This window comes from Bos grunniens, chromosome 21, assembly GCF_055505025.1.
Source record: "Bos grunniens cultivar Pamir isolate PY7600 chromosome 21, Bosgru_T2T1.0, whole genome shotgun sequence".
Classification (NCBI taxonomy): Eukaryota; Metazoa; Chordata; class Mammalia; order Artiodactyla; family Bovidae; genus Bos; species Bos grunniens.
This window is the reverse complement of record NC_141185.1, coordinates 48,800,530-48,826,932: the sequence shown is the minus strand read 5'-3', so window position 1 is coordinate 48,826,932 and position 26,403 is coordinate 48,800,530. Positions and strand designations below refer to the sequence as shown.

Sequence of the window (26,403 nt, the reverse complement as noted above, 5' to 3'; positions counted from 1 at the left end):
TCTGAAGACCTGTTGAGACTTGGTCCTTGTTCCATTGAGCAGTGAGGGTCTGGGTGAAGCAGCAGCTACCCCTTCAGAGGGGTGCCTGCCTGTAGGAAGCTGCACCCCCATCCGTCCCCCTTGTCCCCTTAGTGGGCTTCAAGGTGGCCAGGGGCAAAGGTGAGGACGTGGGGGAGAGGCATGGGTAAGGCTGATCCTAATTGTTCGTGGCTCCTAATCTGGGAGCTTGTCACTTCCATGGACTATTTTTTTTTTTTTGGTCTTCTCAGCAACCCTGCAAAGGGGCTTCGTCCCAGAAAAGGCAGGTTATCTTGTCTGGCTGGTCAGTGATAAAAGTCAGGACTCACACATGTCTTCGGACTCGTTTCTAGTCCATGGCCTTCCCTGCCTCTCTGCAGTGCTTTCAGCTGTCATGCTTCCCTCTGGACCCTGGGATCCCAGGACTGAGCTTTTGGGGAGGGGACAGGGAGGGGCTGTGCTCCTCAGACATACTCTCGAGAATGTGAGGCTTCAGGACCTCTGGACTGCCCCTTTTGAATCTGATGTCCATCCCTTGCCCAGAGCACCCCAAACTGGGACTTGGGACCCTGTGAATCGTTCATTCAATCAACAAATGTTTATTGAACAACTCCTTGGAACTCACCTGGTGATACAGATACTGGATACAAATAATAAGATAGCCCTTTTTTTTTTTTTTAGGGCCACTTTGGTTTTATTTATTTGTTTATTTTGGTGTGCTAGGTCCTTGTTGTGGCATGAGGGCTGTCTTGTTGTAGCACATGGGCTCGGTTACCCTGCGGCCTGTGGAATCTTCCCGGACCAGGGATCGAACCCAAGTCCCCTGCATCACAAGGCGGATTCTCAGCCACTGGACCACCAGGCAAGTCCCAGTAAGACAGTTTTGATCCTCAAGGATCCAAGCTTGGTGAGGGAGACAGGCATCAGAGGCCCATCGTCGTCAGACAGTGTGGCCAGTGCAGAGCCAGAAGTGTGAACAGGAAGTGATGGGTGCACAGAGAAGGGCCCTTGCCCAGCCGGGGATTCAGGAAGGCCTCCTGGAGGAGGTGAAACCGGGCTGAGTCTCAGAGGATGAGTGGGAGTTAGTCAAAAGGAAGAGCATTCCAGGTAGGGGGACTGCCTGGGTGAAGGCTGGGGAGGAGAAATAGGACCCTGAGTTGCAGTTAGCTCTCCTGAAATGGGAGGGGGACGTGGCATGAACTGGTGAGTTAGGGGCCGAGGCTTTGGGTCACAGGACAGTGACAGTTCCCAGCAGCAGGGCAGGGGGCAGGGGCCAGCTGGCAGCTGCCCCAGTGGCCCAGGTGAGAGAGGGGGGTGGCCGGTGTAGGCCTGAGGTAGTGGGGGTGGTGAGGGGAACAGACCTTGATGGCGTTGAGGAGGGGACTTCTCAGGATGTGACCGTGGTTTTGTCCATGGTGAGAGAAAGGGAGACAGGAAGTGCGCCTCCTGGCTTTTCAGCCTGCTGAGCGATGCCCCACAGACACACAAGATCCCAAGTCGAGGAGTGGTCTGGGAAGGGGTGGAGGTGGGAAGGCGCCCATGGAGGGTCTCCGCATCATGGGGTCTGGCTTGCCCTGGATGAAGAAGCTGGGGAGTCACCAGTGTCCAGGACATTGAAACAGAATGAATGTGTGGCCCAAGGTCCAAAGGCCCAACCCCAGGGAACAAGAAGGTTCAAGAGCAGAAAGGCTGGAGAGGCTGGAGGTGATCTGTAACACTGACTCGAGCCAGTGGCCCAAGTTCGAATCTCAGCTCCACCACTCTTCCTAACTGCATTACTAAGGGCATGTCAGTTCACGTGCGCTTTGGTTCTCTCCCTTGCAAAAAGCAGATGGTAATTCCTACCTCACAGCGACCCGGCCAGGATGCCCGGCAGCAGCCCTTTTATTTAGAGTGCTGAGTCAGCGCTTGAGGGATGAAGCCCAGGAGGAGGATGAGGGAGACATGAGGAGACCACTGCCCCCCGACCCCCGGCCCCCAGCCTCCCCAGCCAAGGCCGGCGTGGCAGACGCTCAGGGACCCCCTCCAGGTCCTGCCCCTTGGCACCGGGGTTTGGCAGGGAGGCAATGCCCAGGCCCGGTGAGTGTGGGGCTGGTTAAGGCCTGACTCCGGTCAGGGAGTAAGTGGGAGGTGAGGAGTGGAGACGGCTCTGGGTGGCTCTTCTCAGGAGTTGGTCTGAGAAGGCGAGGAGGGAAGCACACAGGCTTCTGGGATGAGAGATGGAGGTTGATGACCCAGGACTTGGTTTCTGAGGAGATGAGGGTCACTGGGGTGAACGGTGGGAAGTTGAGGCTGTTTATGCCTGAAAGCCCCAGCTTCCTCAGAAAAGGGGGGGCTCTGAGAGGAGGAGAGTGGGGGTATGGGCCTCAGCAGAGAGGGGACAGCCAGCCCCTTAAGCAGAGGGCTGCAGGAGCTGACCTTGGTCCTGGGTGGGGTAGGTGGGGGTCAGGCTCTCAAGACGATGGCTGCTCATGACAGGTCCTGGGTTAAGACTGTGCTGGCCAGATGAACAGAAGGAGGGGGTGTCTGTAAGGGGCTGGGGGCCGCCTAGGGGTGGCAGGAGCAGTTGGCCGGCTTGGAGCAGCAGCGAGCCAGGAGCCAGGCTTTGCCTGAGTGTGCCTGCCCCTTCCAGGCTGGGTTCCCTCGATTTCTTTCTGTCTTTCTCGGTGACTTCAGTCCGTAGGAAGCACTTCCGGCACGTAGCCCCCTTCCCCCACCACGAGTGACCCTTCCCTGTCTGGTCTGGGGACTCTGCCCTGGCACCGGGGCTGGTGACAGCAGAGTTGGCACGCCGCCCGCAGCCCGTCGGGCCTGCGCGGCGCTGGGCGGTGTGAAAGGAGGACACGACATGCAGGTCGGTGCTGAGTCAGCGCTCCCGGCCAGGAGGGCGGTGCTCCGGCTGGCGCAGGTGGGTCCAAGGGTCCCTCTCGTGTGACTCCCTGCGGAAGAGGTGCTCCAGCAGAGCCTCTCTTAGGGGCTCTCTTGCCTGGGGCCCAGACAGACCCCTCTCTGGGGACCTTGGGATTCAAGCTGACGGGTAGCCAGCCGCCCACCTCCCCCCCCCCACCCTCCCTTGCCCGCTGGGGGCAACTTCCGGGCTCTGACTCCACAGGGAAGCTGATGTCTTCTGGCTCAGTCCTGCTGGGGCCTGTGGAGGGCAGACTGCTGAGGCCAGGTCAGCGTCCGCTGTGGCCCCCCCACCCTGCAGCCACAGTGCAGGGAAAGGTGGGGTGGGGCTCTGAGTCACGGGGGCCTGCCGCAGCGCCTGACTGGCAGGGTGGGGACTGCCCCGGGGTGGGGACGGAGCTGAGCCCTGTTCCCGGCTCACCCCGGACAGCTCCAGGCTTCCGGCTGAGTCACGGCCTAGGGTAGGAACTCCAGTTGAGGCTGGGGGCTGAGCTGTCACCGCATCACTTCCGGCTGAGAGCGCCAGTCCCGAGGGTGTGGAAGTGGGGGCCCTTCAGGTAGCCCTGACAAGCCCAAGCTGCACTCCCCCGCCCAGGCCAGCCCCCATCTCACCATCTTGGAGCCCTGGAGAAGCCACTGGCTCAGGCCGGCCCTAGGCTGGATGGGAAGGTTTCATCCCACCTGGGAGAACCAGCCACATCTTTAGGCAGCCCGACCTTCTCTGCACCGGACTAACCCGCTGGGCAGAGGACGTGGAGGGTGTCTGAGCAGCACAGGACACTCTCTGCCACACACAGGGTAGGGCAGACGCTAAGACTGACCCTGTGCCCCAGCACTCGGGAAGCTGAGTGCATAAACACCCTCCCCCCTTCAGTCACCTCTGCAGATGGCACCCCGGAGCGAACGCTCAAGCACGGACAAGCCCTGCAGTAGGGTGTATACACACACAGACATACGCATACACACACAGAGGCAAGCTCAGGCAGGAACTCCACTCAGAACACCACTGAGTAGGAACCAGAGCGCGCGCACGCACACACGCACACACACCACACGGGCCTGTGACCCCAGGCCCTGTCTGAGCCCACGCCCTCTGCTTGGCTGTGAGACCCTCGCTGGCTCGGCACAGGCCGAGGTTAGAGGCGCCCAGGGTGAGGACCAGGGAAGCCCAGCTCTTCCAAACAGCCCTGCTTCTCTGGCAGCTCTCGCCAGGCTGGATTTTCCTGCAGGGCTTTCTGATTTTGTTTTTGATCTGCTGGAGTGTTGATCATGCGCCAGACACCGTGCCAACACCGTGATAACGTGTGCAAAGTTGTTTTGAGCGAAGCTTTCAGTAAATGTGGGTTATTACATGTATTACTATTTACGTGTCTAATCTCATTTCTTGTAACTACCCTGAGAGGCAAGGTGCTATTATCCTCATTTCACAGATAAAGAAAACAGGGTGCCTAGATTTGAAGTGTGGAGAAGGCAATGGCACCCCACTCCAGTGCTCTTGCCTGGAAAATCCCATGGATGGAGGAGCCTGGTAGGCTGCAGTCCATGGGGTCGCTAGGAGTCGGACACGACTGAGCGACTTCCCTTTCACTTTTCACTTTCATGCATTGGAAGGAAATGGCAACCCACTCCAGTATTCTTGCCCGGAGAATCCCAGGGGCGGGGGAGCCTGGTGGGCTGCCGTCTCTGGGGTCACACAGAGTCGGACATGACTGAAGCGACTTAGCAAAAGCGGCAGCAGATTTGAAGTGGCTGGTCCTAGTGGCACACAGACAGTAAGTAACAGAGGCAGGAGTTGAGCCCAGGTCTCTGAGTCTGTGCTGTTTATTTATTTGGCAGTGCTGGGTTTCAGTTGCAGCATGTAGGAATCTAGTCCTCTGACCAGGGATCGAACCCAGGCCCCCTGCATTGGAAGCACGGAGTCTTAGCCACGGACCACCTGCGAAGTCCTTCTGAGTCTGTGCTTTTAACTTCTGGCTTGCTGACACTCCCAGCTGGCAAGCGAGCCCCACTGACTGACCCTGGTGAAGGCCACAGGGCAAGAGGGATTGTGGATGGGCAGGCCTTCAGGATACCGTGGTGCTTTGAGTTTGAGAGACGTGGGGCGGAGGGAGCGAGGGACAGGATCCCCAGAATGGGAATGCGTGTGAGAGGACCCCTCGCCTGCTTCTTCAGGGTGTTTTCTGTCCCGTGGCACTTGCATTGGCTCCCAGTATGACGAAGGAGGTGTGGGGGCTCCTGGGCAGCTGGTGAGTTTGGAGGGCGGGGCTGGACTAGGGCTGGGCAGCTGGCGCCTCGGCTGCCCCTCCCACCTGGCTGTGACCCTTGGCAAGTCTCCCCGCCCCCCATGCCCCCAGGCCTGAGCAAGGCTGAGCTGCCACCTGGACTAAAGCTTATCTCTGACCTTTGGCATTCCTGTGTGTGGACAGATTGCAAGAGCAGCCTCTGCCCAGGCTTACGGGGACCTGCTGCCTCGGTAGAAATGCGCCTCCTCTGTAGGCAGATAAGCCCTCACTGTCAGGAAACTGGAGCGCTGTGAAAGGATGAGGAGGGGGCTTCCCTGGTGGTCTACTGGTTAAGAATCTGCCTGCCAATGCAGGGGACATGGGTTCGATCCCTGGTCTGTAAAAATTCCACATGGCTCGGGGCAACTGAGCCTGTGCGCAGGACTACTGAAGCCCGTGCGCTCTAAGAGCCTGTGCTCTGCAGCAAGAAATCTTGGTCTGTGAGAAGCCTGTGCATTGCAACTAGAGAATACCCCCACTCACTGCACCTGGAGAAAGCCCACACGGCAGCGAAGACCCAGTGCAGCCGGAAACTAATTAATTAAAAATAAATAAAAAATACTAAAATAAAAGACGAGGGACTGCAGTGGCCATTTGCTCTGGCCTCACTGACTCCTTGTGAGCCCGCTGTGAGTTTTGTTTTCATTATCCCCATTATGAGAAAACTCCAGTTTGGTGAGATGGCATCTACCCTGCCCTACAAACATGGTGCTTCTCAAAGTGTGCTCCATGAGCCTCCTACTTCAGAATCCCCTGGGAGATTCAAAACCTTGCATGTTCTCAGGCCCCATCACGGGCCAGCATCGTCAGAGTCTTCAGGGTCAGCTCGTGGATCTAGAGTGTAGGTCTTCCAGGTAGTTTTGCTGCAGTTTGTAGACGGGAGTCCAGGGAGGAGACCTCCTGAGTTGGCCTTCCATCACACTTCCTTTTTTTTTTTTCTTTTAAATTGGAGTATAGTTGCTTTACAGTGTTGTTAATTTCTGCTGTACAACAAAGTCAATCAGCTATATGTGTACACAGACCCTTCCCTCTTGGACCTCCCACCCACCTCCAGTCCCACCCCTGGAAGTCATCGCTGAGCACTGAGCTGGGCTCCTTGTGCTACACAGCGGCTTCCCATGGCTATCTGTTTTATACACGGTAGTGTATATATGTCAGTCCCAATCTCCCGAGTCATCCCACCACCCTCAGTTTAGTCTTTTCAGCTCAGTCGTGTCTGACTCTTTGCCACCTCATGGACTGCAGCACGCCAGACTTCTCTGTCCATCACCAACTCCCGGAGCTTGCTCAAACTCATGTCCATCGAGTCGGTGATGCCATCCAACCATCTCATCCTCTATCGTCCCCTTCTTGCCTTCAATTTTTCCCAGCATCAGCGTCTTTTCCAATGAGTCAGTCCTTCACATCAGGTGGCCAGAGTATTGGAGCTTCAGCTTCAGCCCTTTCAATGAATATTCAAGACTGATTTCCTTTAGGATTAACTGGTTTGATCTCCTTGCAGTCCGAGGAACTCTCAAGAGTCGTTTGCAACATGACAGTTCAAAAGCATGAATTCTTCAGCGCTCAGCTTTCTTTATAGTCCAAGTCTCACATCCATACATGACCACTGGAAAAACCATAGCCTTGACTAGATGGACCTTTGTTGGCACAGTAATGTCTCTGCTTTTTAATATGCTGTCTAGGTTGGTCATAGCTTTTCTTCCAAGGAACAAGTGTCTTTTAATTTCATGGCTGCAGTCACCATCTGCAGTGATTTTGGAGCCCAAGAAAATAGTCTGTCACTGTTTCCATTGTTTGCCCGTCTATCCTACCACCCTACCCCTGTCAACACATTTGTTTGCCTCTCTGTTACAGCCCTGCAAATAGGTACATCTGTACCATTTTTTCTAGACTCCACATGTATGTGTTAGTACGTTATATTTTTCTCTTTTCTTCACTCCGTATGACAGACTCTTGCTGCGGGGCTTTGTGTAAATTGCTTACTGATCCTGAGTTTCAATTTCCTCATTTGTAACCTGGGGCTAGCAGCAGTTTCTATCTCACAGGACCGTCATGGGTACCCAGGGACTTAATAAGTACAACATGTTGACCCAACACTTTCCTGGGGGCATCTGTGGTGGCCAAGCAGAGGGGTCTCTTGGTTGAGGGGAAGGGGAGGGGGATGGTTCTTCCCAGAGCAGAATGCAAAATGACCAGGCTGTTTGTTCCAAAAGGCTGACCAGCTCATCAGCTCAAAGTACAAGCAACATAATTGGGCCTCAATTATGTGTTGGGTTTTATGGTTGGGACAAGTAGGGGGTTAGTGCTGGAAACTTTCCTTGGGCCTGCCAGCATATCCTTGTGTGTGTGTGTGTGTGTGTGTGTGTGTGTGTCTGTGTGTCTGTGTGTGTCTGTGTGTGTATGCGCGCACGCACTGCGCCAGGCAGCATGTGGAATCTTAGTTCCCTGACCAGGGATCGAACCCACACCCCCTGCATTGGGAACTCGAAGTCTTAACGACTGGACTACCAGAGAAGTCCCCCTTCCGATGTGTAGAGTGCTAAGAGAAGTGGTGAGGAGTTGGGAATTTGAGGCAAAAGACTTGGAATCTAGTGTGATTCCAATCTGAATGTAAGAGTTGAGAGAGGCCTTAACTTCTCCAGACCACAGCTGCCCTCTGTGGTCCCTGCAGCAGAGTTCAGGCTCTGGACAGTGGGCAGGACTCTGCCCTGTGAGTTGCCAGCTGCCCTCTGTGGCTCCTGCAGCAGAGTTCAGGCTCTGGACAGTGGGCAGGACTCTGCCCTGTGAGTTGCCAGCTGTCCTCTGTGGCTCCTGCAGCAGAGTTCAGGCTCTGGACAGTGGGCAGGACTCTGCCCTGTGAGTTGCCACTGCAGCCTGTGTTTCTGCTCTGGTTCTAGACTGACAGGCCTCCTAGCTGCAGATTCCCTCATAGATTCCCACACTGGTACCTGGTAATACTGCCTTCTCGCATCAGGAGACCTTGTGACGAAACAACAGCCTTGGGAACTCCATCATTCCTATTTGCTAGAGGGATTTCCCATTAGAGGTGCTGGGGAGTCCTACTGAAGGGCTTCCTTCAGCATGAACAGCCAGGTAAAAAGCCTGGCTCCCCCAAAAAAGGCTGGTATGTGTTCTTCCTCTTGAACAGTGAGGACAAAGTAACCTGATTTTCCTTTTCTTTTTGGCCACTGGGAGGCTCAACATTAAATGCAGAGCCCATGTCTGGTAGCTGCCTGAGGACCTTATGACCTGTTGATGTGAACCCGTCCTTCCTATCTGGTTTAGATGCTTTCTTCAGATTTTTTTTCCCCCTCTGCTCCTGATTTTTAGCATTTATATTTCACTACCTTCTTTTCTTCATGATCCTTGCCCTTTGTGGAACCAGGCTAGGGGTATGTAAAAATGCTCACCCTGTAAACACACATGAAGCTGTCTTCACAACTGCTTCGTTGGCATGCTGCTTTTTTTTTTTGCTTCCTCAGCTTCATGAAACTGTTAGAGTGATTGCAGTCGACTGGTCAGTTACAAGATGCTTGGGATTGGGCACGGTGGCTGTTTTTGCTTGTTTTTCTTTTCTTATCAGCTGCTTAGAATTTTTTAAATGATTTCCCTCCAAATCCACCAGTCACTGAGGGCATAGGCAGTACCCTGGTGGATAGATATGTGTGTTTATCTTCTTCTTCCTTTCCTTCTAATTTATTTCTTTAACATTGCACAAGTGTAACCTATAGAATCAAAAAATGATAACAAATGCAAAGGGAAAAAAATAACCTAGAATTCTACCAGGATACCACTTTTCAGTATTTTGTGATTCATCCTTCTTGACTGTTTTTCCCCATGTTTATGTTTTTCCCACAAAAAAATAGAATCTAACTATGTATAGTGTTTTTTCATTTTCATTTAATAGTAGATAACTAGTATCTTTCCTTGTTATTATATATTCTACAACAATGAAAGATACTTGAAATTTATATGATATATACATGCACATAGTATTTTTTTTTTTAAGCATAGAAAGACTTATTGTGAAAAGCAGTAATTGCCTCAGTCTTCCCCAGCCGCAGGCCTGGGTAAAAGGGGCAATTTTAATCATTTAGACTTCTTGTTACAGAGTGGTTCCCTCCACTTAAATAAAATGTTTACTCCACGATTTCTTGGTTTATTGGATTTACTGACTTGCCCCTAAGAAAAGTAAAGGTTTCCATCACTTCCATCACCCTTCCCTACTTCCTCCAAGCATTGTCTGCCTCTATATTTGGTTACCTTTGCAATTTAAAATGTAAGTAATATGCTTAAGCCTCAAGTTCTTGTTCTACAAACCATAGTCTCTTGTGGCCCTTATTCTCAGAGGCCCTTCCTCTCAGAGGAAGATATGGAGATGGCATTTTCCTTGATTTCCTTTCACCCCCAGCATCACAGTGCTTGTCTGGTGTACATTCAAGTTTCTGAGGTCAAGGTTATTAGCATTTACATTCGGTTTAATAACCATAAATCGCCGGTGAGTGACACGAAGCAGTGCTGAGACCTGAAGTTTGGCTCCCCGTGTTTGCATTCCTCTGTGACTCGTGATCGCTGCTGCCCACGGGAGTGGGCTGTGCTTACAAGTCCTTCTCTTTGGGTCTAATGGCACTCAAAGGAGAATGTTAAAGAGACTTTCGTTTCTTACATTCTGTTAGATGCTCAAAATCCATCACTTTCTATTTCAGTTCACTTAATATTTTGACCATGCCTTTCTTAGATAACTTTGCTTATTTGTCCGGAGTTGCTAATACAACAGCATTTTACCAGCTGCATAGTATTCCGGCATAGAAAGTGTTGAGATTTATTTTCACCCAGCCCCCTGTGGTTGGATTTGAGGTGATTTCAGTCTTTCATTAACATGAATGGTGCTGTAACTAATGTTCTTTGACATTCATCATTGTGCGTTTGTTTCATACATAATGTTTGAGAATCCGGGAGTGCTGCTTCCCCTAAATCTGACTGCCGGTCCTATGCACCCACTGCCTTGCTGATCTACCTTCAACCGCATCAGTCTGTTCTAGAGGTTGATGCAAGAGCGTTCTCAGGGGAGGAGTGGCCCCCAGGTAATGTCCATCATCCTCTCTCCAGGCTCTGAAAAGCGACCATTCCTCAGATTTGAAGCTGAAAACGTCTTCAACTACACATCCTTCCTGCTGAGCAAGGATGGCAGGACTGTGTACGTGGGCGCTCGAGAGGCCCTCTTGGCACTCAACAGCAGCGTCAGCTTCCTGCCAGGCGGGGAGTACCAGGAGGTCAGATGATGCTCAGGGCTAGGCTGGGTGGACGGTGCCGGTGGGTGGCTGGGTGGGGGGTGGAACTTCTGGGCCCCAGGATGATGCAAATGGGGGAGGGGTGAAGAAACGGGAGGCGGAGCCTCTGCTCCCAGGGGGAGGGGCGAAGACACGGGAGGCAGAGCCTCTGCTCCTAGGTGCACACTGACCTTCCCCTTTCTGGTTCCCCAGCTGCTGTGGCGCGCAGATGCAGAGAGAAAGAAGCAGTGCAGTTTCAAGGGCAAAAACCCAGAGGTGAGCCAGCACCTGGAGGTGACCTGGGCTGAAGGAGGGCTGGAGGTGGTAGGTCTGGGCCCAGGATGGAGGCCGGAGGTGGGAGCAGATGCTGCCAGCTGTGGTGGAAAGGACATGGATTTCTGAGATGGCCAGACCTGTGTTTGTGTCTCGACCCTGTACGTATTATCTCTGTGACCTCGGACAAATGGATTTGCCTCTCCAAGCCTTAGTAAAATGGGGGTAAGGATGGATGTCTCACTGGACTTACCACGAGGATTCAGTGAGCTAATACATATGATAAGGGCCAAACAGAGGTCAGCTTCCAGCAGGAGCAGTGATTGGGTGGGGGTGGGAGTCTGTCCCTTTGAGGATGGTGCTTGATGTGGCAGGCCTGACATACCCTAGCTTGGTTTTGGCCAGACCAATGAGTGGGGACCGGTCAGCCCAGAGTTCTTTGGGAAGACTCCCCACCATTCCCAGAGGCCTCCTCGTCCTGAGTGCAGTGGGGGGCAGCTACGGTGAAGGCAAAAGACACCAGTCTTGGGGTCAAGACATAAGTTCAGGGAATTTCATGGGGTCCAGTGGTTAGGACTCCTAATCCCTGGTCGGGTAACTAAAATCCCATAAGCCAAGTGGCATGACCCACCCCCGACACACACACACACACACCAAATTTTTTTTTAAGACACAGGTTCAAGCCCTGACTGCTTTTGATTTCTTTTATTCAGAAGAAATGTGTTAAGTACTTACTCTGTGCCTGGGTGCTTTGAGACACTGGTTATTATCGTTGTTGTTGTTGTTGTTAAATCACAAAGTTGTGTCCGACTCTTTGCAGCCCTATGAACTGCTGCACACCAGGCTTCTCTGTCCATCACTGTCTCCCTGAGTTTCCTCAAATTCATGTCCACTGAGACAGTGATAACATCCAACCATCTCATCCTCTGTCGCCCCCTTCTCCTCTTGCCCTCAGTCTTTCCTAGCATCAGGGTCTTTTCCAGTGAATTGACTCGTCACATCAGGTGACCAAAGTATTGGAGCTTCAGCATCAGTCCTTTCAATGAATATTCAGGGTTGATTTCCTTTAGGATTGACTGGTTTGATCTCCTGATTATTATATCATTGTGAAAAAGAAGAAATCAGTCTTGTTTTAAGGGTGGTCAGGTTACACTTCCTTTAGAAAAAGTGACATTTGAGCCAAGATTAAGAGGAGGGGTGAGGGGTTTGATGTGGAGAAAGAACAGGACTGTGGATGTCACTCTGAGTGAGGTATTTGGGGAACCACTGGCAGGCTGAGCAGAGCAGTGGCGTGGTCCAGTGTGGGTTTTCAGAAAGTCGCTCTAACTACCATGGTGGGGAGCGGGCTCCTGGGGCAAGAATAGAGGGAGACCAGCGAGGAGCGAAAGGGGATGGTGGCCCAGACCAGCGTTGGACCAAGAAAGGGAGCGGGACGTCTCGGTCAGATCCTGGATGTATCTTGAAGACGGAGCCACCAGGATTTCCGGATGGGAGAACCAGGGTGGGGGTGGTATAAGAGGGGGGTCGAGGATGCTGTGAGGTCTGGGGCCTGAGAAGATGGAGTTGGCGTCTATGAAAGCGGGGAGACCCCAGAGGAGGGCGTTTTGGGGGAACAGTCAGAAGCTCAGGAGATGCCTGTTAGGACACCCTCTCAGAGGCAATCCGCGAGTCTGGAGTCCAGGGTTCAGGGCTGTGTGTTTCCTTCTGTTCTGGGCTCAACTTCCTCACCAGGTTGGGATAAGACAGCTCAAAAGGGAGATGCTTTGTGCCTTCACCCCAGACTGAAGTGAAGTTTCCTAGTCACAGAGCTAGCTGAGCCCCAAGGTCCCCTCCTACACACACATATGCACACATGGGCACGGTCCTCCGTCTCCTCTGCTCCAGAAGGCACTGCCCCTTGGGTCTGGTTCGGGGGGGCTCAGTGGCCCCCCCTGGTGGCCTGTCTGTGCCTTACATCCTCCTCCTTCCTCCAGCGGGACTGTCAAAACTACATCAAGATTCTCCTGCCACTCAACAGCAGCCACTTGATCGCCTGTGGCACGGAGGCCTTCAGCCCTGCGTGCACCTACATTGTGAGTGCCCTTCTGCACCCCGGGCCGGCCCCCGGCTGGCCCAGGAAGTACCCTCTTTCTGCCCCCAGGGAACTGGTCTGTAGCACTGACCCCTGGTGAAGGGCAGGGCCCTGGTGGGAGGCTTCTGGGAGGTCAAGGGCCCTGAGAGCCTGGGGACCCTGCCCAGCCCTGATGGGTGGGTTTCCCTGCAGGGTGCGGGTAGAAGACAGACCTATAGGATTCCCTGAGCACAAGATCCTGGCTGACCCACGATCACACCCTCTCACTTCCTCCAGCTCTCGCTTAGTCCTGGCCAGCCCATCTCATCCACCCTCCTCATCACACACACGCCCTTGTGTTTCTGCCCTTTGCACAACTTTGTAGAGGGTGGCATTTTCAGGGCGTGAGTCGGAGCAGCCAGGTTCCGAGTCAGACGTTCCTGGGTTTGAACCACATCACTGTCCTTTCCTGGCTCACGTCGCCTGTCTGAGCCTCTTCTCTGCCCCGTGGGCCAGCCACTGTGAGGGGTCATGGCAAGGCGCTGCAGGGACTGTGCCCCAGAGGCCAGGATCGGGAGGAGGCCCTTGGACCACTGCCCTCGCTCTGGACACCTCCCTGCTCTTCCGCCAAGCTCGCTCACTCCCCGGTGTGGCCCTGACCTCCCTGCTCTGCTCCCCTGCAGGACGTGGAGAACTTCACGCTCGCACAGGACAAGCAGGGCAACATCCTCCTGGAAGATGGCAAGGGCCGTTGTCCTTTTGACCCTAATTTCAAGTCCACGGCCCTAGTGATTGGTGAGTGAGGGGCGGGGCAGGCAGGGGGGCCCGGGTCGTTGGTGCCGTGCTGGTTCCCAGGGGTGCGGCGACCCCAGGCGGCTTTCAGTTTGGCTCTTCTTAGTTCTTATTCCCTCCTCTGTTCTCCTCAAGCAAGAAGGGCCGCACTCAGGTCACTGTGGGCCCTGAGCGGGAAGGGGCTGTGCCCAGGGCCCATTCCCATGGGAAATGTTCTCTTGGCAGATGGCGAGCTGTACACGGGAACAGTCAGCAGCTTCCAGGGGAGTGACCCGACCATCTCCAGGAGCCAAAGCCTCCGCCCCATCAAGACTGAGACCTCCCTCAACTGGCTGCAAGGTGAAATCCTCCCGCCGCCCACCCAGTGGGCAGTCCCCAGGCCCCAGGGAGGGGGCCCTGTCCCCCCAGCAGGGCCAGAGAGCAGTCTCGCCTGTCTGGGATCGCTGGGCTGATGGTGCTCCCCACCGACCCCCCCACAGACCCAGCGTTTATGGCCTCAGCCTACATTCCCGAGAGCCTGGGCAGCTCGGAAGGGGACGATGACAAGATCTACTTCTTCTTCAGAGAGATTGGCCAGGAGTTGGAATTCTTTGAGAACACCATGGTGTCCCGCATCGCCCGTATCTGCAAGGTAAGGGGGCTGGGCCACCCTAGAGGCCCCACGTCTGTGGCCTTCTCCTGTCCTCCAGAAGGAACGGCTTGGCTACTGGCATTTCTCTTTTTTTCTTGAATTTTTGGCTGAGCTACATCTTCAGTGCTTCCCGGGCTCTTCTCTAGCTGTGCTGAGCGGCAGCTTTTTCTCTAGTTGAGGTGCACGGGCTTCTCACTGCAGTGGCTTCTCTTGTTGCAGAGCCCAGGCTGAACGTGCAGCTCAGTAGTTGTGGTGCACGGGCTTAGTTGCCCTGCGACCTGTGGGACCTTCCTGGACCAGGGATCAAATCCGTGTCCCTTACATTGGCTGGCAGATTCATAACCACTGGACCACCAGAGAAGTCTTCTCTTCTTTTAAGTTAAAATGTCTGTTTTTTTCTTATTTAAAAGAAACGTGAAAACATAGCAAAGTATACACAAAAATCACAAGATAAAGAGGCAGCTTGGTATGGTGATTAAGAGTGTCGACGCTGGAGCCCAGCTGCCTGGGTTCAAACCCTGCGGGTCGTGTGATCTTGGGCAATTTCCTTGCTGAGAAATCTGTTTCAGTTCCCGCCTCTGTTCAGCATGTACAGTGCTTGGAAATGTGCTGAGCAACCACTAGATGGTGACTGTCGGTGTTAAAATCTCATCCTTCCACAAGAAGTGACCACTGTTAACAATTTAGAATGTTCCTTGCTAATCTTTATACTTTTGCCCATATGTAAAGACTTACATATTTGTCTTGTGTAAAACCATGTGCAAACAAAGAGACACTGTAATGCAACTCTTTAGCCTCCCTTTCTGCTCAGCAGTAAATCGTGACGTCTTTTCATGTTTGTAGACAGATTCCCTTCGTCCTTTTTCTGGCTCCTTGCAGTTAGGGAAGCACTGTCATTTACCTAGCCAGCCTTCTGGCAAGGGGGGGACTGAAGGCTGCCACTTCAAGTCTTTTTTTTTTAATTTATTGTTTATGTGAAATTTAGATCTAGCCGGAGGCGTGCTCTCTCTCTCTCTCTCTCTATGTATATATACACATAAACACACACATATATTGGCCATGGGATGCAACATGTGGGATCTTAGTTCCCTCATCAGGGATTGAACCAGCGTCCCCTGCACTGGAAGCATAGGGTCTTAACCACTGGACCACCAGGGAAGTCCCCTGTCTTCTTGATTTGAGATGAGCTCAGGCCTGGTGTTGTGTCCGTCGGGCCCTTCCTGGTGTCCCGGGAGGGGAAGCGAGGAGCCGTCCCTGAGCCCAGCCCCTCTCCCCCTGGTGCAGGGCGACGAAGCCCTGTCTTCTTGATTTGAGATGAGCTCAGGCCTGGTGTTGTGTCCGTCGGGCCCTTCCTGGTGTCTGGGGAGGGGAAGCGAGGCGCTGTCCCCTGAGCCCAGCCCCTCTCCCTGGTGCAGGGCGACGAAGGGGGCGGGCGCGTCCTGCAGCAGCGCTGGACGTCCTTCCTGAAGGCACAGCTGCTGTGCCTGCGGCCCGACGACGGCTTCCCGTTCAACGTGCTACAGGACATGTTCACGCTGACGCCCCGCCCCGAGGACTGGCCCGACACCCTCTTCTACGGGGTCTTCACATCCCAGTGGTGCGCCCCCCGGGACCTAGCTGGGAACAGGCAGGGTGAGGGGTGCGTGGCTGGCCTCACTGTGAACCCCAAGGCTCCTGGGGCTCATTCAGCCAACTTCCTCGGTAGGAACGGGGGGACCACGGAGGGCTCTGCCGTCTGTGTCTTCACCATGAAGGACGTGCAGTCCACCTTCAACGGCTTCTACAAGGAGGTGAACCGCGAGACGCAGCAGTGGTACACAGTGACCCACCCAGTACCCTCGCCCCGGCCGGGCGCGGTGAGTGCTGCTCCCTGCCGCAGGGCAGCGTGCTGGGAGGACGGGTCCACACCCCGTGCTGGGCTTGCTTGCTTTTTCTAAGCCTGTTGTCTCATCTTGAAAGTGGGGGCAGAACCCAGGGCTGCTTGTCTTTGCAAGTTCGACGTGACCGTGGACATCAGGATGGCAGTGGGCTGGGCAGGGCGGTCCCATCAGAGCGCTGCCTGCAGCATGCCTCTCTCCCACTCCACCGTGAGCTCCTTGTTGAGTGGCTGGCCGTGGGCAAATGGTCCTCTCTTCTTTCCCTCCAGCCTCATGGGCTTCTCACAAAGCAGACCTTGAGACAAGGATATGGGTGCTGGCAGTTTCTAGGGGAGCTACTCCCTGGAAGCAGCAAAGAGGGGACAGGATTGTGGAGGGAGGGGCGGAGCCAAGAAAGCGGGGGTCGCCACACTGCTGCTGCTGTGGGTGCCTGGAGCTGAGGCCCCGGGGCCCTGGGAGGCTATGTGGAGTATATCTCAGCGTCGTCCCACTGGGGTGTTTGTTACCAACTGCTGGGCCTCAGTGATTGAGGGTCACTCTGGGATGTTAATTCTTGGAGCTGCTACAGAGAATGCCCCAGGGCAGAGAGAATCAGGAACCCTTGTGCCGTCACTCAGTCGTGTCCGACTCTTTGTGACCCCATGGACTGTAGCCTGCCAGACTCCTCTGTCCATGGGGATTCTCCAGGCAAGAATACTGGAGTGGGTTGCCATGCCCTCTTCCAGGGGATCTTCCTGACCCAACGACTTGAACTGGGGTCTCCTGCATTGCAGGCGGATTCTTTAACACCTGAGCTATCAGGGAAGCCCAGGAAGCCTCTGGCGATATGGCAGACTAACTGCAGACGCCCTTGTGGCCCCTACACTGGGACACCTTGCTCAGCCAGGGCTTCTTGAGAAAGGAACTCTGTCACTTCCTGCTGAAAGAATGCTACAGGAGCAGAAAGTGCGGTCATGCCCAGGGGAGGGGGTGGGGGAAGGATGGGCAGGAAGGAGAGGTGGTTGGTGGGCAGAGATGGGGAAACCCTGGCAGCCAGGGCCCACGGCCCCACAGCCTTAGACCTGCAGAGAAGCGTGTCGGCTCCACAGAACTGGAGAGCCATGCTGTGGCCTGGCTTCTGAGGGTGGGGGAGTCCCTGCTGTCCACTGGGGAGGCAGGGCGTGGCAATCCCAGCGGGATCTGTAGAACACCCATCCTGCTGGCCACCCCAATGCCGCCCATCTCAAACCAACGCCTTCTCCTTCAGTGCATCACCAATAGTGCCCGGGAGAGGAAGATCAACTCGTCACTGCAGCTCCCTGACCGCGTGCTGAACTTCCTCAAGGACCACTTCCTGATGGACGGACAGGTCCGCGGCCGCATGTTGCTGCTGCAGCCCCAGGCTCGCTACCAGCATGTGACTGTCCACCGTGTGCTGGCCCTGAACCGCACCTACGACGTCCTCTTCCTGGGCACTGGTGCGTGCCCACTGCAGGCGGGCTGGGGGTCGAGGGGGCATGGGCAGCAGGCTCTTCACAGGGCCTGAGCAATGTCCTTATCGCAGGTGACGGCTGGGTGCACAAGGCGGTGAGCGTGGGCACCGCGGTGCACATCATTGAAGAGCTCCAGGTCTTCCCGGCAGGACAGCCCGTGCGGAACCTGCAACTGGACGCCGACAGGGTGAGCAGAGAGGGAGTACAGAGGGGAGTCTGGGCAGTGGGCTTGGGGTGCCCTGCCCTCCTGCCCCAGTCGGGTGGAAAGATCCAGGCTCCGACAGGAGCTGTCGGAATGTGGGGGGAGGGGCAGGTGCTTGAGAAGCGGCTCCCAGGAGGTGGCTTTGTGGGGCACTGGAGCCGGGTGTAGCTGTGGGAGCCGGGGCCTGCCTCCCATGCTGCGTGTCTCTTGCAGGGATTGCTGTACGCTGCCTCACACTCGAGCGTAGTCAAGGTGCCTGTGGCCAACTGCAGCCTGTACCAGAGCTGCAGGGACTGCCTCCTGGCCCGGGACCCCTACTGCGCTTGGAGCGGCTGGAGGTGTGCGTCCGTCAGCCTCTACCAACCAGAGGTGGCCGTCAGGTAAGAGCTAGTTTGGGCCCCTTCCCCTTGTCCCTCCTGGCGCACCTGCCTCCAAGTGTCTCTGCTTTAGACCCTCTGTGGAATCACCACACAGCCTCATTTGTGTCCGCTGTCTGGGCATCATTTTTTTTTTAATCATTGTATTTATTTATTTTTGACTATGCTGGGTCTTTGTTGCTATGCAGGCTTTGCCCTAGTTGTGGCGAGTGGGGGCTACTCTAATTGCAGTGCACAGGCTTCTCCTTGCAGTGGCTTCTCTTGCTGGGGAGCATGGGCTCTAGAGTGTGGGCTTCAGTACAGCTCTCAGGCTCTAGAGCACAGGCTCAGGAGTTGTGGTGCACAGGTTGCTTCGCAGTAGGTGAGACGTTCCTGGATCAGGGATTGAAGCCGATATCTCCTGCATCGGCAGGTGGATTCTTCACCACTGAGCCAGCCACCAGGGAAGCCCTGGGGATAATTATTAATCAGCTCCCTTCCTGACTCTCAAAAGAGTTGTAACTCAGACAGTAAATTATGTTTGTCTTACCCATCTGTAAAGCAGGGACAGGATTGGGTAGTTAGTATAAAATGTCATAGCTGTGAAAAGATTTGCTGGAGAATGTGAATTGGCACATGAATGTAGTTAAATAACAGAAAATAAGGGCTCCATAACAATCCATTAACAGACCCATTAAGGGACTTCCTGGTGGTCCAGTGGTTAGAACTCTGCTCTTCCACTGAAGGGGACGAGGGTTTATTCCCTGACCAGGAAACTAAGATCCCGAAAGTGGCGTGGCTAAAAACAAACCAATTAAAAATTGTTTTCAGAATAACTTATTTTGTCTAAGAAAACTTAGACAATAGAGATAAGCAGAAACAAAATAAAAACTATCCAAATTTTACAACCTAGAGAGACTTAGATTTAATATATATCCTCCCAGATTTTTCCAAATATGTGTAATATGAACAAAAATACTTTTTTTTTTTAAAAACTAAAAAAAAAAAGTTTGGCTGCAGTTGGTCTTTGATCTTTGTTGTGACATGTGGGATCTAGTTTCCAGACCAGGGATCAAGCCCAGGCCCCCTGCATTGGAAGCTCAGGGTCTTAACCACTGGAGTATGAGGGAAGTCCCAAATACATACATTTTAAGTAAAAATTGGATCTGTCCTATTTGTAGTGTCTATACTTCACTCAAGGGCATACCTGTTTCCAGTTTTATATTTTAAAACATCACGTGTGTGTGTGTACACATATGTATACCTGAAGGGACACTCCAAAAAATACCACCTTTATTGTTGAATAGGTAATTGCGTTTTTTTTTAATTATATTTTAGCTCCATAAAGTTTTGTTTTGTTTTTAATACTTATGTATTTATTTGGTTATTCTGAGTCTTAGTTGCAGCATGTGGGATCTAATACCTTGACCGGGGATGGAACCTGGGCTCCCTGCATTGGAAGCTCGGACTCTTAGCCATTGGACTACCAGGGAAGCCTCTGATTGTGACTTTTGTAATATTCGGTTGAGTTTGTGCTTGATTGAGTTCTGTGTTTTCCAAAATTAAGTCAGTGCCTGTGCTTTGCTTTAAAAGAGACAGATATATGTTAATACGTACAGATTTGGCTGCCCTTCCAGACGTTCTCTAGGGACTCACTCTGCTTTTGTGATTAAGGAATTATCACAGCAACTTTAATATGAAGTAAATACTGTGTAGACAGAGGAGATGCCAGCTCTGTCTACAGAGCCTGTGGGCTGGGGAGTTGCGAAGGGAGGCCGCCTGCCTTTCACCCCTGCCTTGGTCCTGGTTGTCCCTGAGCCCTTCCCCAGGCCTACATCTGCAGGGCTGTGTGACAGTGCGTACTGCACGGAGGAGGATGGGGGCAGATGCAGGCTGTTGGGGTTTCCTGGCCCATCCCAGACTCTCTTTGGTCCCCAGGCCATGGATCCAGGACATCGAGGGGGTCAGTGCCAAGAACGCCTGCAGCCCTTCCAAGATCCGGGCGTTTGTACCAAAGGGTAAGGTCCCCACCAAAAGGTGGCGGAAAGGCAAGGGCCAAGTCTGCCTGGCAGGCTCCTCCAGCCACTGATGGGCGTAAATGCCTTTCCTCACTTGCTCATCCCTCTGGCCCTGGAAGCAGGGTCCTGGCAAGTGAGACCCACAGTCCCCAAAGTCCCCAAGCTGCCCTTATAGCCACGAGGTGCACAGCCTGGAGGGAGGTGGGTGAGTGAGCCTGGGGCGAGCGGAGACACCAGCCCCCTTGACCGGGAACTGTGCCTCTTCTGCCTGCAGGTGAGAAGCCCTGTGAGCAGGTTCATTTCCAGCCCCACACGGTGAACACCTTGGCCTGCCCGCTCCTGTCCAACCTGGCGACCCGGTTCTGGCTGCACAATGGGGCCCCCATCAATGCCTCGGCCTCCTTCCGCGTGCTGGCCACCGGGGACCTGCTGCTGGTGGGCAGCCAGCAGGAGCTGGGGCTGTTCCAGTGCTGGTCGCTGGAGGGAGGCATCCAGCAGCTGGAGGCCAGCTACTGCCCGAAGGTGGTGGAGGATGAGGCGGCTGGCAGTGAGGACCGGAGCATCATCATCAACACGTCTCGGGTGAGCGCACCGGCGGGCGGCAAGGCCAGCTGGCGCATGGACAAGTCGTACTGGACGGAGTTCCTGGTGATGTGTGTGCTCTTCGTGTTCGCCGTGGTGCTCCTCATCTTATTCTTCCTCTACCGGCATCGCGGCGGCATGAAGGTCTTCCTGAAGCAGGGGGAGTGTGCCAGTGTGCACCCCAAGACCCGCCCAGTGGTGCTGCCGCCTGAGACCCAGCCGCTCAACGGCGTGGGCCCCCCTAGCACCCCGCTGGACCACCAAGGCTACCAGGCCCTGTTGGACAGCTTCCAGAGGTCCCGCGTCTTCACGGAGTCAGAGAAGAGGCCACTGAGCGTCCAGGACAGCTTTGTGGAGGTGTCCCCGACATGTCCCCGGCCCCGGGTCCGCCTGGGCTCTGAGATCCGGGACTCGGTAGTGTGAGAGCAGACTTCTGGAGGCGGCCTCCCTCTGGGGCCCCGAGTGCTCAGAGCCGGTTGGCTGGACCTCTGCCCCTCCTCGTGGAAGAAGCCGCGGTGTGCAGCCCTCAGGAGCGACAGAGCCCGCTGCCAAGTAGCAAGGCCCCCCCATCCTCCACCCCAGATGGTCATGTCCCTGTGGGTCCTAGCTGAAGATGGGGGCCTGCCCAAGTGAGCAGATGCTCCTTAAGTGAACTGAGCCCTTTGTTTAAAAACAGTCGAAAATGTGAAACAGGAAAAGAGAGGCAAGATGACGCCACACATGTGGCCAGCCCAGTGCCCGGCTCCCAGCTTCCAGATTGGAAGGATGCATCCAAAGTGGCTGTGTGAGACAGAGCTGGAAACGGCGCACTAGCCGGCCTCTTCCGCCTTCCCCTGCTGTCACAGGCTGCCCCTGCTCACTGCAGAGACGGGCCCAGCTTGGGCTCCAAGGGGTCCAGCCTCCCCCGCTGGCCACGTCCTTGCAGCCATCATCCTGTCACCTCAGGGACCAGAGGGCCACACTGGCCCGGCAGCCCTTCTGAGGCCCTGGGCTCAGGCCCACCTCCTCCTGGACTTTTCCAGCCTGTATCAGGCTGCAGCCACGTTAGAGCGACAGGGCAGCGCCAGTCCAGAAGAGTCTATGACGATGAACATCATCCCTCAGAATTCTAGGAAGAGACTGTTGCCTGCCTTCCTCCAGCCTACAAACCTGTGTCCCTTTTTCCCACACCTGCCCTGGCCTTCAAACCCAGCCCCTAGTTCATCCTACACCTTACAACCTCTACTCTTAAGGGACAACTAAGCCCGTGCACCACTGATAACTGCCCAGCACAGGGACCGTTGAGTTTATGTGGGTTTTATATATATTTTTTTTTAATAAAAATGCACTTTACTTTTTTTTTTTTTAATAAAATCTAAAGAATTGAAATTGAATCCTGGGCCCTTCCTCTTAAAGGACTGTTGCTTTTTGAGGTTGGTCCAGTTCTCTGAGTTCTGGGAGGTTCTAGGCCGCCTCTTTCAGGTGCTAGTGGGCTAACACCAGCCCAGCCTGGCTGACCACATCTCCCCACGGAGCCAGGTTCTTTTTTTTTTTGCTTATTTTTGGCTATGCTGGGTCTTCCTTGCTGTACAGGCTTTTCTCTAGCTGTGGCAAGCAGGGGCTACTCTAGATGTGGTACGCGGGCTTCTCAGTGCAGTGACTTCTCTTGTTGCAGAGCGTGGGCTCTAGGGCTCATGGTCATGGGCTTTAGAGCACGGGCTCAGGAGCTGTGTGCATGGGCTTAGTTGCTCCGCATCATGTGGGATCTTGCAGGATCAGGGATCAAACACATGTCTCCTGCATTGGCAGGCAGATTCTTTACCACTGAGCCACCAGGGAAGCCCAAGCCAGGTTTGTAAAGTGGGTAGGGGAGAGGATTTGTTTACTTCAGTCCCTTTACTCTGCACCCCTGGTTCGGTTCAGGGATGGGGTACAGGGGAAAAGGTCTTCGCTTTTCTTGTTTTGACTTGAAAAGCATTTTTATTTTTCAAATGATCACACAGTGAAACTGACCTTTTTTCTTTTAGTACACAGGTCTATGAGTTTTAACACATGTAGAAGTTCATGTACCCACCACCACTATCAGGATACAAGAGTTCCACCCCTCATGCTCCTCTTCATATCCCCTCACAAGGGAGGGTGAGACGGGCAGATAGTCTGACTTCCTGCTGTCTCCTTTGCCTGCATGCTTAGTTGCTCAGTTGTGTCCAAATCTTTGCAATCCCATGGGCCGTAATCCACCAGGCTCCTCTGGCCGTGGGATTCTCCAGGCAAGAATACTGGAGTGGGTTGCCATTTCCTACTCCAGGGGATCTTCCTGATCCAAGGATTGAACCTGGGTCTCCTGCGTTACAGGCAGATTCTTCACCATATGAGCCATCAGCCATCCCCTTCAAATCCTACTTATCCCCAGGGTGACCGAGGGCTCATATATATATATAAGTCCACTCCTTCACATCAGTAATTCTAGTGTTGCACAAAGGCTCAAAATTTCTAAACCTTTATTATTGATTAGTAGAAACACAAATAGAGCGATGACAGTGAGAAGGGGAAAGGCCCTGACGTGGAGGGCCCTCCACAGCCCCGGGCAAGACTGCTCAGTGCCAGCTCCAGGCTGGGCCAGCTTGGCCGGCGCTGACAACACAGGGGTAACCATGACCACAGCTCAGCAGTGGACTTTCTTCAACAGGGTGCTGCTGCACATGCTGTGGCTCCCGTCACAGGACAATCTTAAAGGAACTGAACAAGAGAAGAGCGTGTTAGGGCTTTCTGCTGAAAGAGGAGGGTAGGGACTAAACCTTAAGTTTACCCCTCCCCCAAGACCCCTTGGAATGGGCAGTGAGTCCTTTCTAGAAGTGAGTCCCCTTCTAATATATTCAGAGGAAGCAGGAGGCCTTTTCCTACCCCAGGGACCACCTCCAGAAATAACATCCCAGACCTGGTGCAGCAGGTGAAGACCACAGTCATACCTGGCAAAATCTGGTGAGCGGGAGATGACATGCTGGAACTCGGAGAGGTTGATGGTCCCATCCCTATCTATGTCAGACTCCTCTAGGATCTGGAAAGGGGAAGCTTCAAGGCCAAAGCCCAAGCCTTCCCCACCTGCTCCCCAGCCCAGCCCACCCGCCACTACTGCTCACGTTGTCGATGAGCTGCTTCATCTCTGAAGCACTGAGCCGTGTGTCTTCGCTCTCTCCCGTGAGGCAGTTCACGAGCTGGCTCAGGTCTTCTCTGTTCAAGGTTCCATCATCATCAAAGTCTAGAAAGCAGACACAGGAAGCCCAAAAGGAGGTGGTCGGGATGAGCACCCAGCTCGTGACTCCCTGAGCCCTCAGGCATCTCCACAAAGACCACGTCAGAGAGGCTGGTGTTCCACCCGGCCCCCTGCTCCTTACCGAAGATGCGGAAGGCATAGTGGGACTTGATGTCTGGGGTGGCTGTGTCACTAAACACACTGAGGAGGTCCAAGAAGTCCTCAAAGCTCAGGCTGTCTCTGCTCGGGGAAGTGGAGAAGACCTTGCAGATTCGCTCCTTGAAGGGGTTGGCCTAAGCAAGAAAGCCTTCTGTGAACGCCACACACGAAGCACCCCAAATCACATATTCAAACGCCACCAGGAAACTGGAGGGAGCAGTTCAGCCTCTCAGGGGAGAACCATCACCACTCGGGCCAGTATAGAAGTCAGGAGGACCCATGACCCCACTGGGGAAGAGACAGAAATGGCTTTCTGGGCATCAGAGCTTAACCTAATACAGGCAGGCCCAGGAGCAGAGAAGTAAGGAAGAGGAAGGCATCCTAAGCAAAGAGAACAAGATGAGCTGGTTATTTTAAAACACAAATATTGAATTGAGCAATTACTGTGTTATAGGCCAGGGCCTTTGCATAAAAATTTTCACAGCAGCCCTATGGAAAGGCAATCAGCCTCTGGAATAGACTTTCTCAAACTTCAATAAGGTAATTCAACTCCTCTTAAAGGACACAACTTTGAACCTCCAAGAATATGTCTGAGGATCCCAGTGTGCAAAACATCCTTCTATTACTATATAACTCCCCCGGATGACCTTGATAAAGCACCCAGGAACTTAGGGTGAAACAGAGAGAAGACTGGAATGGGGAGCAGTGACCATGTGACCTCAGAAGGAGTAGCAGAGGGAGGCTGGGGGGGCTGGCACCTTGAGCTCTGGAAGGCTGAGGATCTGCTCCAAGGACACTCGAGCCTGCAGTGACTCCTCCACACTCCGGTGCTCCTGGGGAAGCAGCTCACAGAACCGTCTGTGGGCTCTGGCAGAAGGAAGAGAACCTGTTAGTGTGCTTCCCTAAGTGTATCACATCCCCCCTCCTGGCCTTGAATACCCATCAGGAACCAGCTGAGGAGCTAAGCCCTCAGGACATCTAAGGCAAGAGGAGATACATCACAAGACAGTAAAGGGAGTCTTGGAGTCCATCCTTGCAGGTTTACTGTGGGACCCCATGTCCCAGGCACTGTGCTTGGCCCTGATTCAAGACTCTCCCAGGTGTGGAGAGGTCCGAGAAGGGGCCAGAAATTGGTCTTAAATTAAGAGCAAGTGAAAAAGAGCTAAATTGAAATCTCATTTCATTTCAGGAATCTCCCGCTGCTCCTCAAAGCAGCTACCCTGAACTTTCTACCCCTTAGGCCCCACCTCATTCCCACTGGCATTCTTTTTTGCCAGGAGAAGCCTAGGAACCTTCTTGCTCAGGTGTGCGGCCACATAAAACTGGCTAGGAAAGCGGTTCCAGCCCCAGTTCAAATCCTCTTACTCAAGAATGTCGTCTTAGGCAAGTCATCCGACTGTTTCACTGTCCCCATACCTCCCTCGTGAGGGTTACAAAGGAAACGTAGACAACCCTTCAGCAGAGCATGGGAAATGCTCAGTAAGCGTTAACGGTTACGGTAGTATTCAGATAAAGGAGGAGCCAAAGGGCTCCCCAAGGTTTCTCTGGCTTTTCCAGCAGACAAAGCAGCCCAGAACTACAGCAGTCTCGGCCGGACTGGGGCAGGAAGTTCCGTTTTGCAGAAGCCAGGGGAGCGGGGTCAAAGAGCACCCAACTCTGGCTGGAGGCTGCTCCGCGGTGCACCGCTGGGGCCGCCGGCGCGAGACGGGAGGGCGTGCCGGCAAGAGGGCACAGCCGAGGGCCCGGGGCTCCGGCCCCCAGTTCCGGCTCAGCTGCTGGCTTCATGCAGGCCCCTGCCCCTCCCGCTGGCGGGACCTCGGTTTGCCCATCAGTAAGACGGAACCTCCCCGTTCCCGAAGCCGTTCCGAGAGCATCCCGGAGGTGAGGTTCGAAACAGCACTTACAGAAGGATCTCCTGTTTGGTCAGGAACGTCAAGTCCTGGAAGGCAAAACGAGAGAGGAGGGTCAGCAGGCCGCCCGGGGCCAGAGGCCGCGCCCACCCGCCCGGCCGCGGCTCGGGGACCGTCCTCTCCCGAGCGCAGGCCGCGCGCAAACTCCCTGGGGACCGGCGTCTCGCGCACCTGGTACTCGGCCAGCAGCTCCTTGGATAGGCGACTGCCCGAACCCCCCATCGCTGCCGCTCGCACACAGCTCCGCCAACTTGTCTCGGGACGCTGGCAACTTTCTCACTTCCGCCCTCGGGTCGCGTCACCACCCGGTGCCCGCGGCAACCGCTCCTGGGGCCACCGCCCCCGGGCCCGCCCCCTCCTTAAGGCTCCCAG

At 54.3% G+C, this 26,403-nt stretch overlaps 2 protein-coding genes across 3 annotated transcripts in view; one reads left to right on the top strand and one right to left on the bottom strand.

Annotated features, from left to right (window-relative positions):
- The window catches only part of SEMA4B (semaphorin 4B), a 44,308-nt gene extending 22,205 nt beyond the window's left edge, over nucleotides 1-22,103 (top strand). For both annotated transcript variants that reach the window (XM_086364506.1, XM_086364507.1), the window contains 13 exons: nucleotides 10,317-10,480; nucleotides 10,691-10,753; nucleotides 12,724-12,822; nucleotides 13,484-13,595; nucleotides 13,818-13,931; nucleotides 14,072-14,223; nucleotides 15,639-15,820; nucleotides 15,929-16,079; nucleotides 17,347-17,557; nucleotides 17,644-17,759; nucleotides 17,988-18,154; nucleotides 20,069-20,148; nucleotides 20,423-22,103. In XM_086364506.1, coding sequence (XP_086220632.1) covers nucleotides 10,317-10,480; nucleotides 10,691-10,753; nucleotides 12,724-12,822; nucleotides 13,484-13,595; nucleotides 13,818-13,931; nucleotides 14,072-14,223; nucleotides 15,639-15,820; nucleotides 15,929-16,079; nucleotides 17,347-17,557; nucleotides 17,644-17,759; nucleotides 17,988-18,154; nucleotides 20,069-20,148; nucleotides 20,423-21,153 — 2,342 coding nt within the window. In that variant the 3' untranslated portion in view covers nucleotides 21,154-22,103. The remainder of the gene's footprint in view (nucleotides 1-10,316; nucleotides 10,481-10,690; nucleotides 10,754-12,723; nucleotides 12,823-13,483; nucleotides 13,596-13,817; nucleotides 13,932-14,071; nucleotides 14,224-15,638; nucleotides 15,821-15,928; nucleotides 16,080-17,346; nucleotides 17,558-17,643; nucleotides 17,760-17,987; nucleotides 18,155-20,068; nucleotides 20,149-20,422) is intronic.
- A 1,090-nt stretch (nucleotides 22,104-23,193) lies between these two features.
- On the bottom strand, nucleotides 23,194-26,326 carry CIB1 (calcium and integrin binding 1). Its single transcript, XM_086364551.1, has 7 exons — nucleotides 26,203-26,326; nucleotides 26,026-26,060; nucleotides 24,880-24,988; nucleotides 24,105-24,255; nucleotides 23,850-23,968; nucleotides 23,679-23,767; nucleotides 23,194-23,448 (listed from the first exon to the last, which is right to left on the bottom strand). Exons 1-7 carry the CDS (start codon nucleotides 26,251-26,253, stop codon nucleotides 23,427-23,429), a joined length of 576 nt encoding a protein of 191 aa, XP_086220677.1. The 5' UTR covers nucleotides 26,254-26,326; the 3' UTR covers nucleotides 23,194-23,426.
- Nucleotides 26,327-26,403: the final 77 nt, after the last annotated feature.

Coding starts and splice junctions, on each gene's coding strand:
- CIB1 (XM_086364551.1), bottom strand. CDS start 26,253: ATGGGGGGTTCGGGCAGTCGCCTATCCAAGGAGCTGCTGGCCGAGTAC. Junction 24,989..26,025: donor ACCAAACAGGAGATCCTTCT/GTAAGTGCTGTT, acceptor TCCTTCTGCCAG/AGCCCACAGACGGTTCTGTG. Junction 23,768..23,849: donor TGAAGCAGCTCATCGACAAC/GTGAGCAGTAGT, acceptor TCCCCTTTCCAG/ATCCTAGAGGAGTCTGACAT.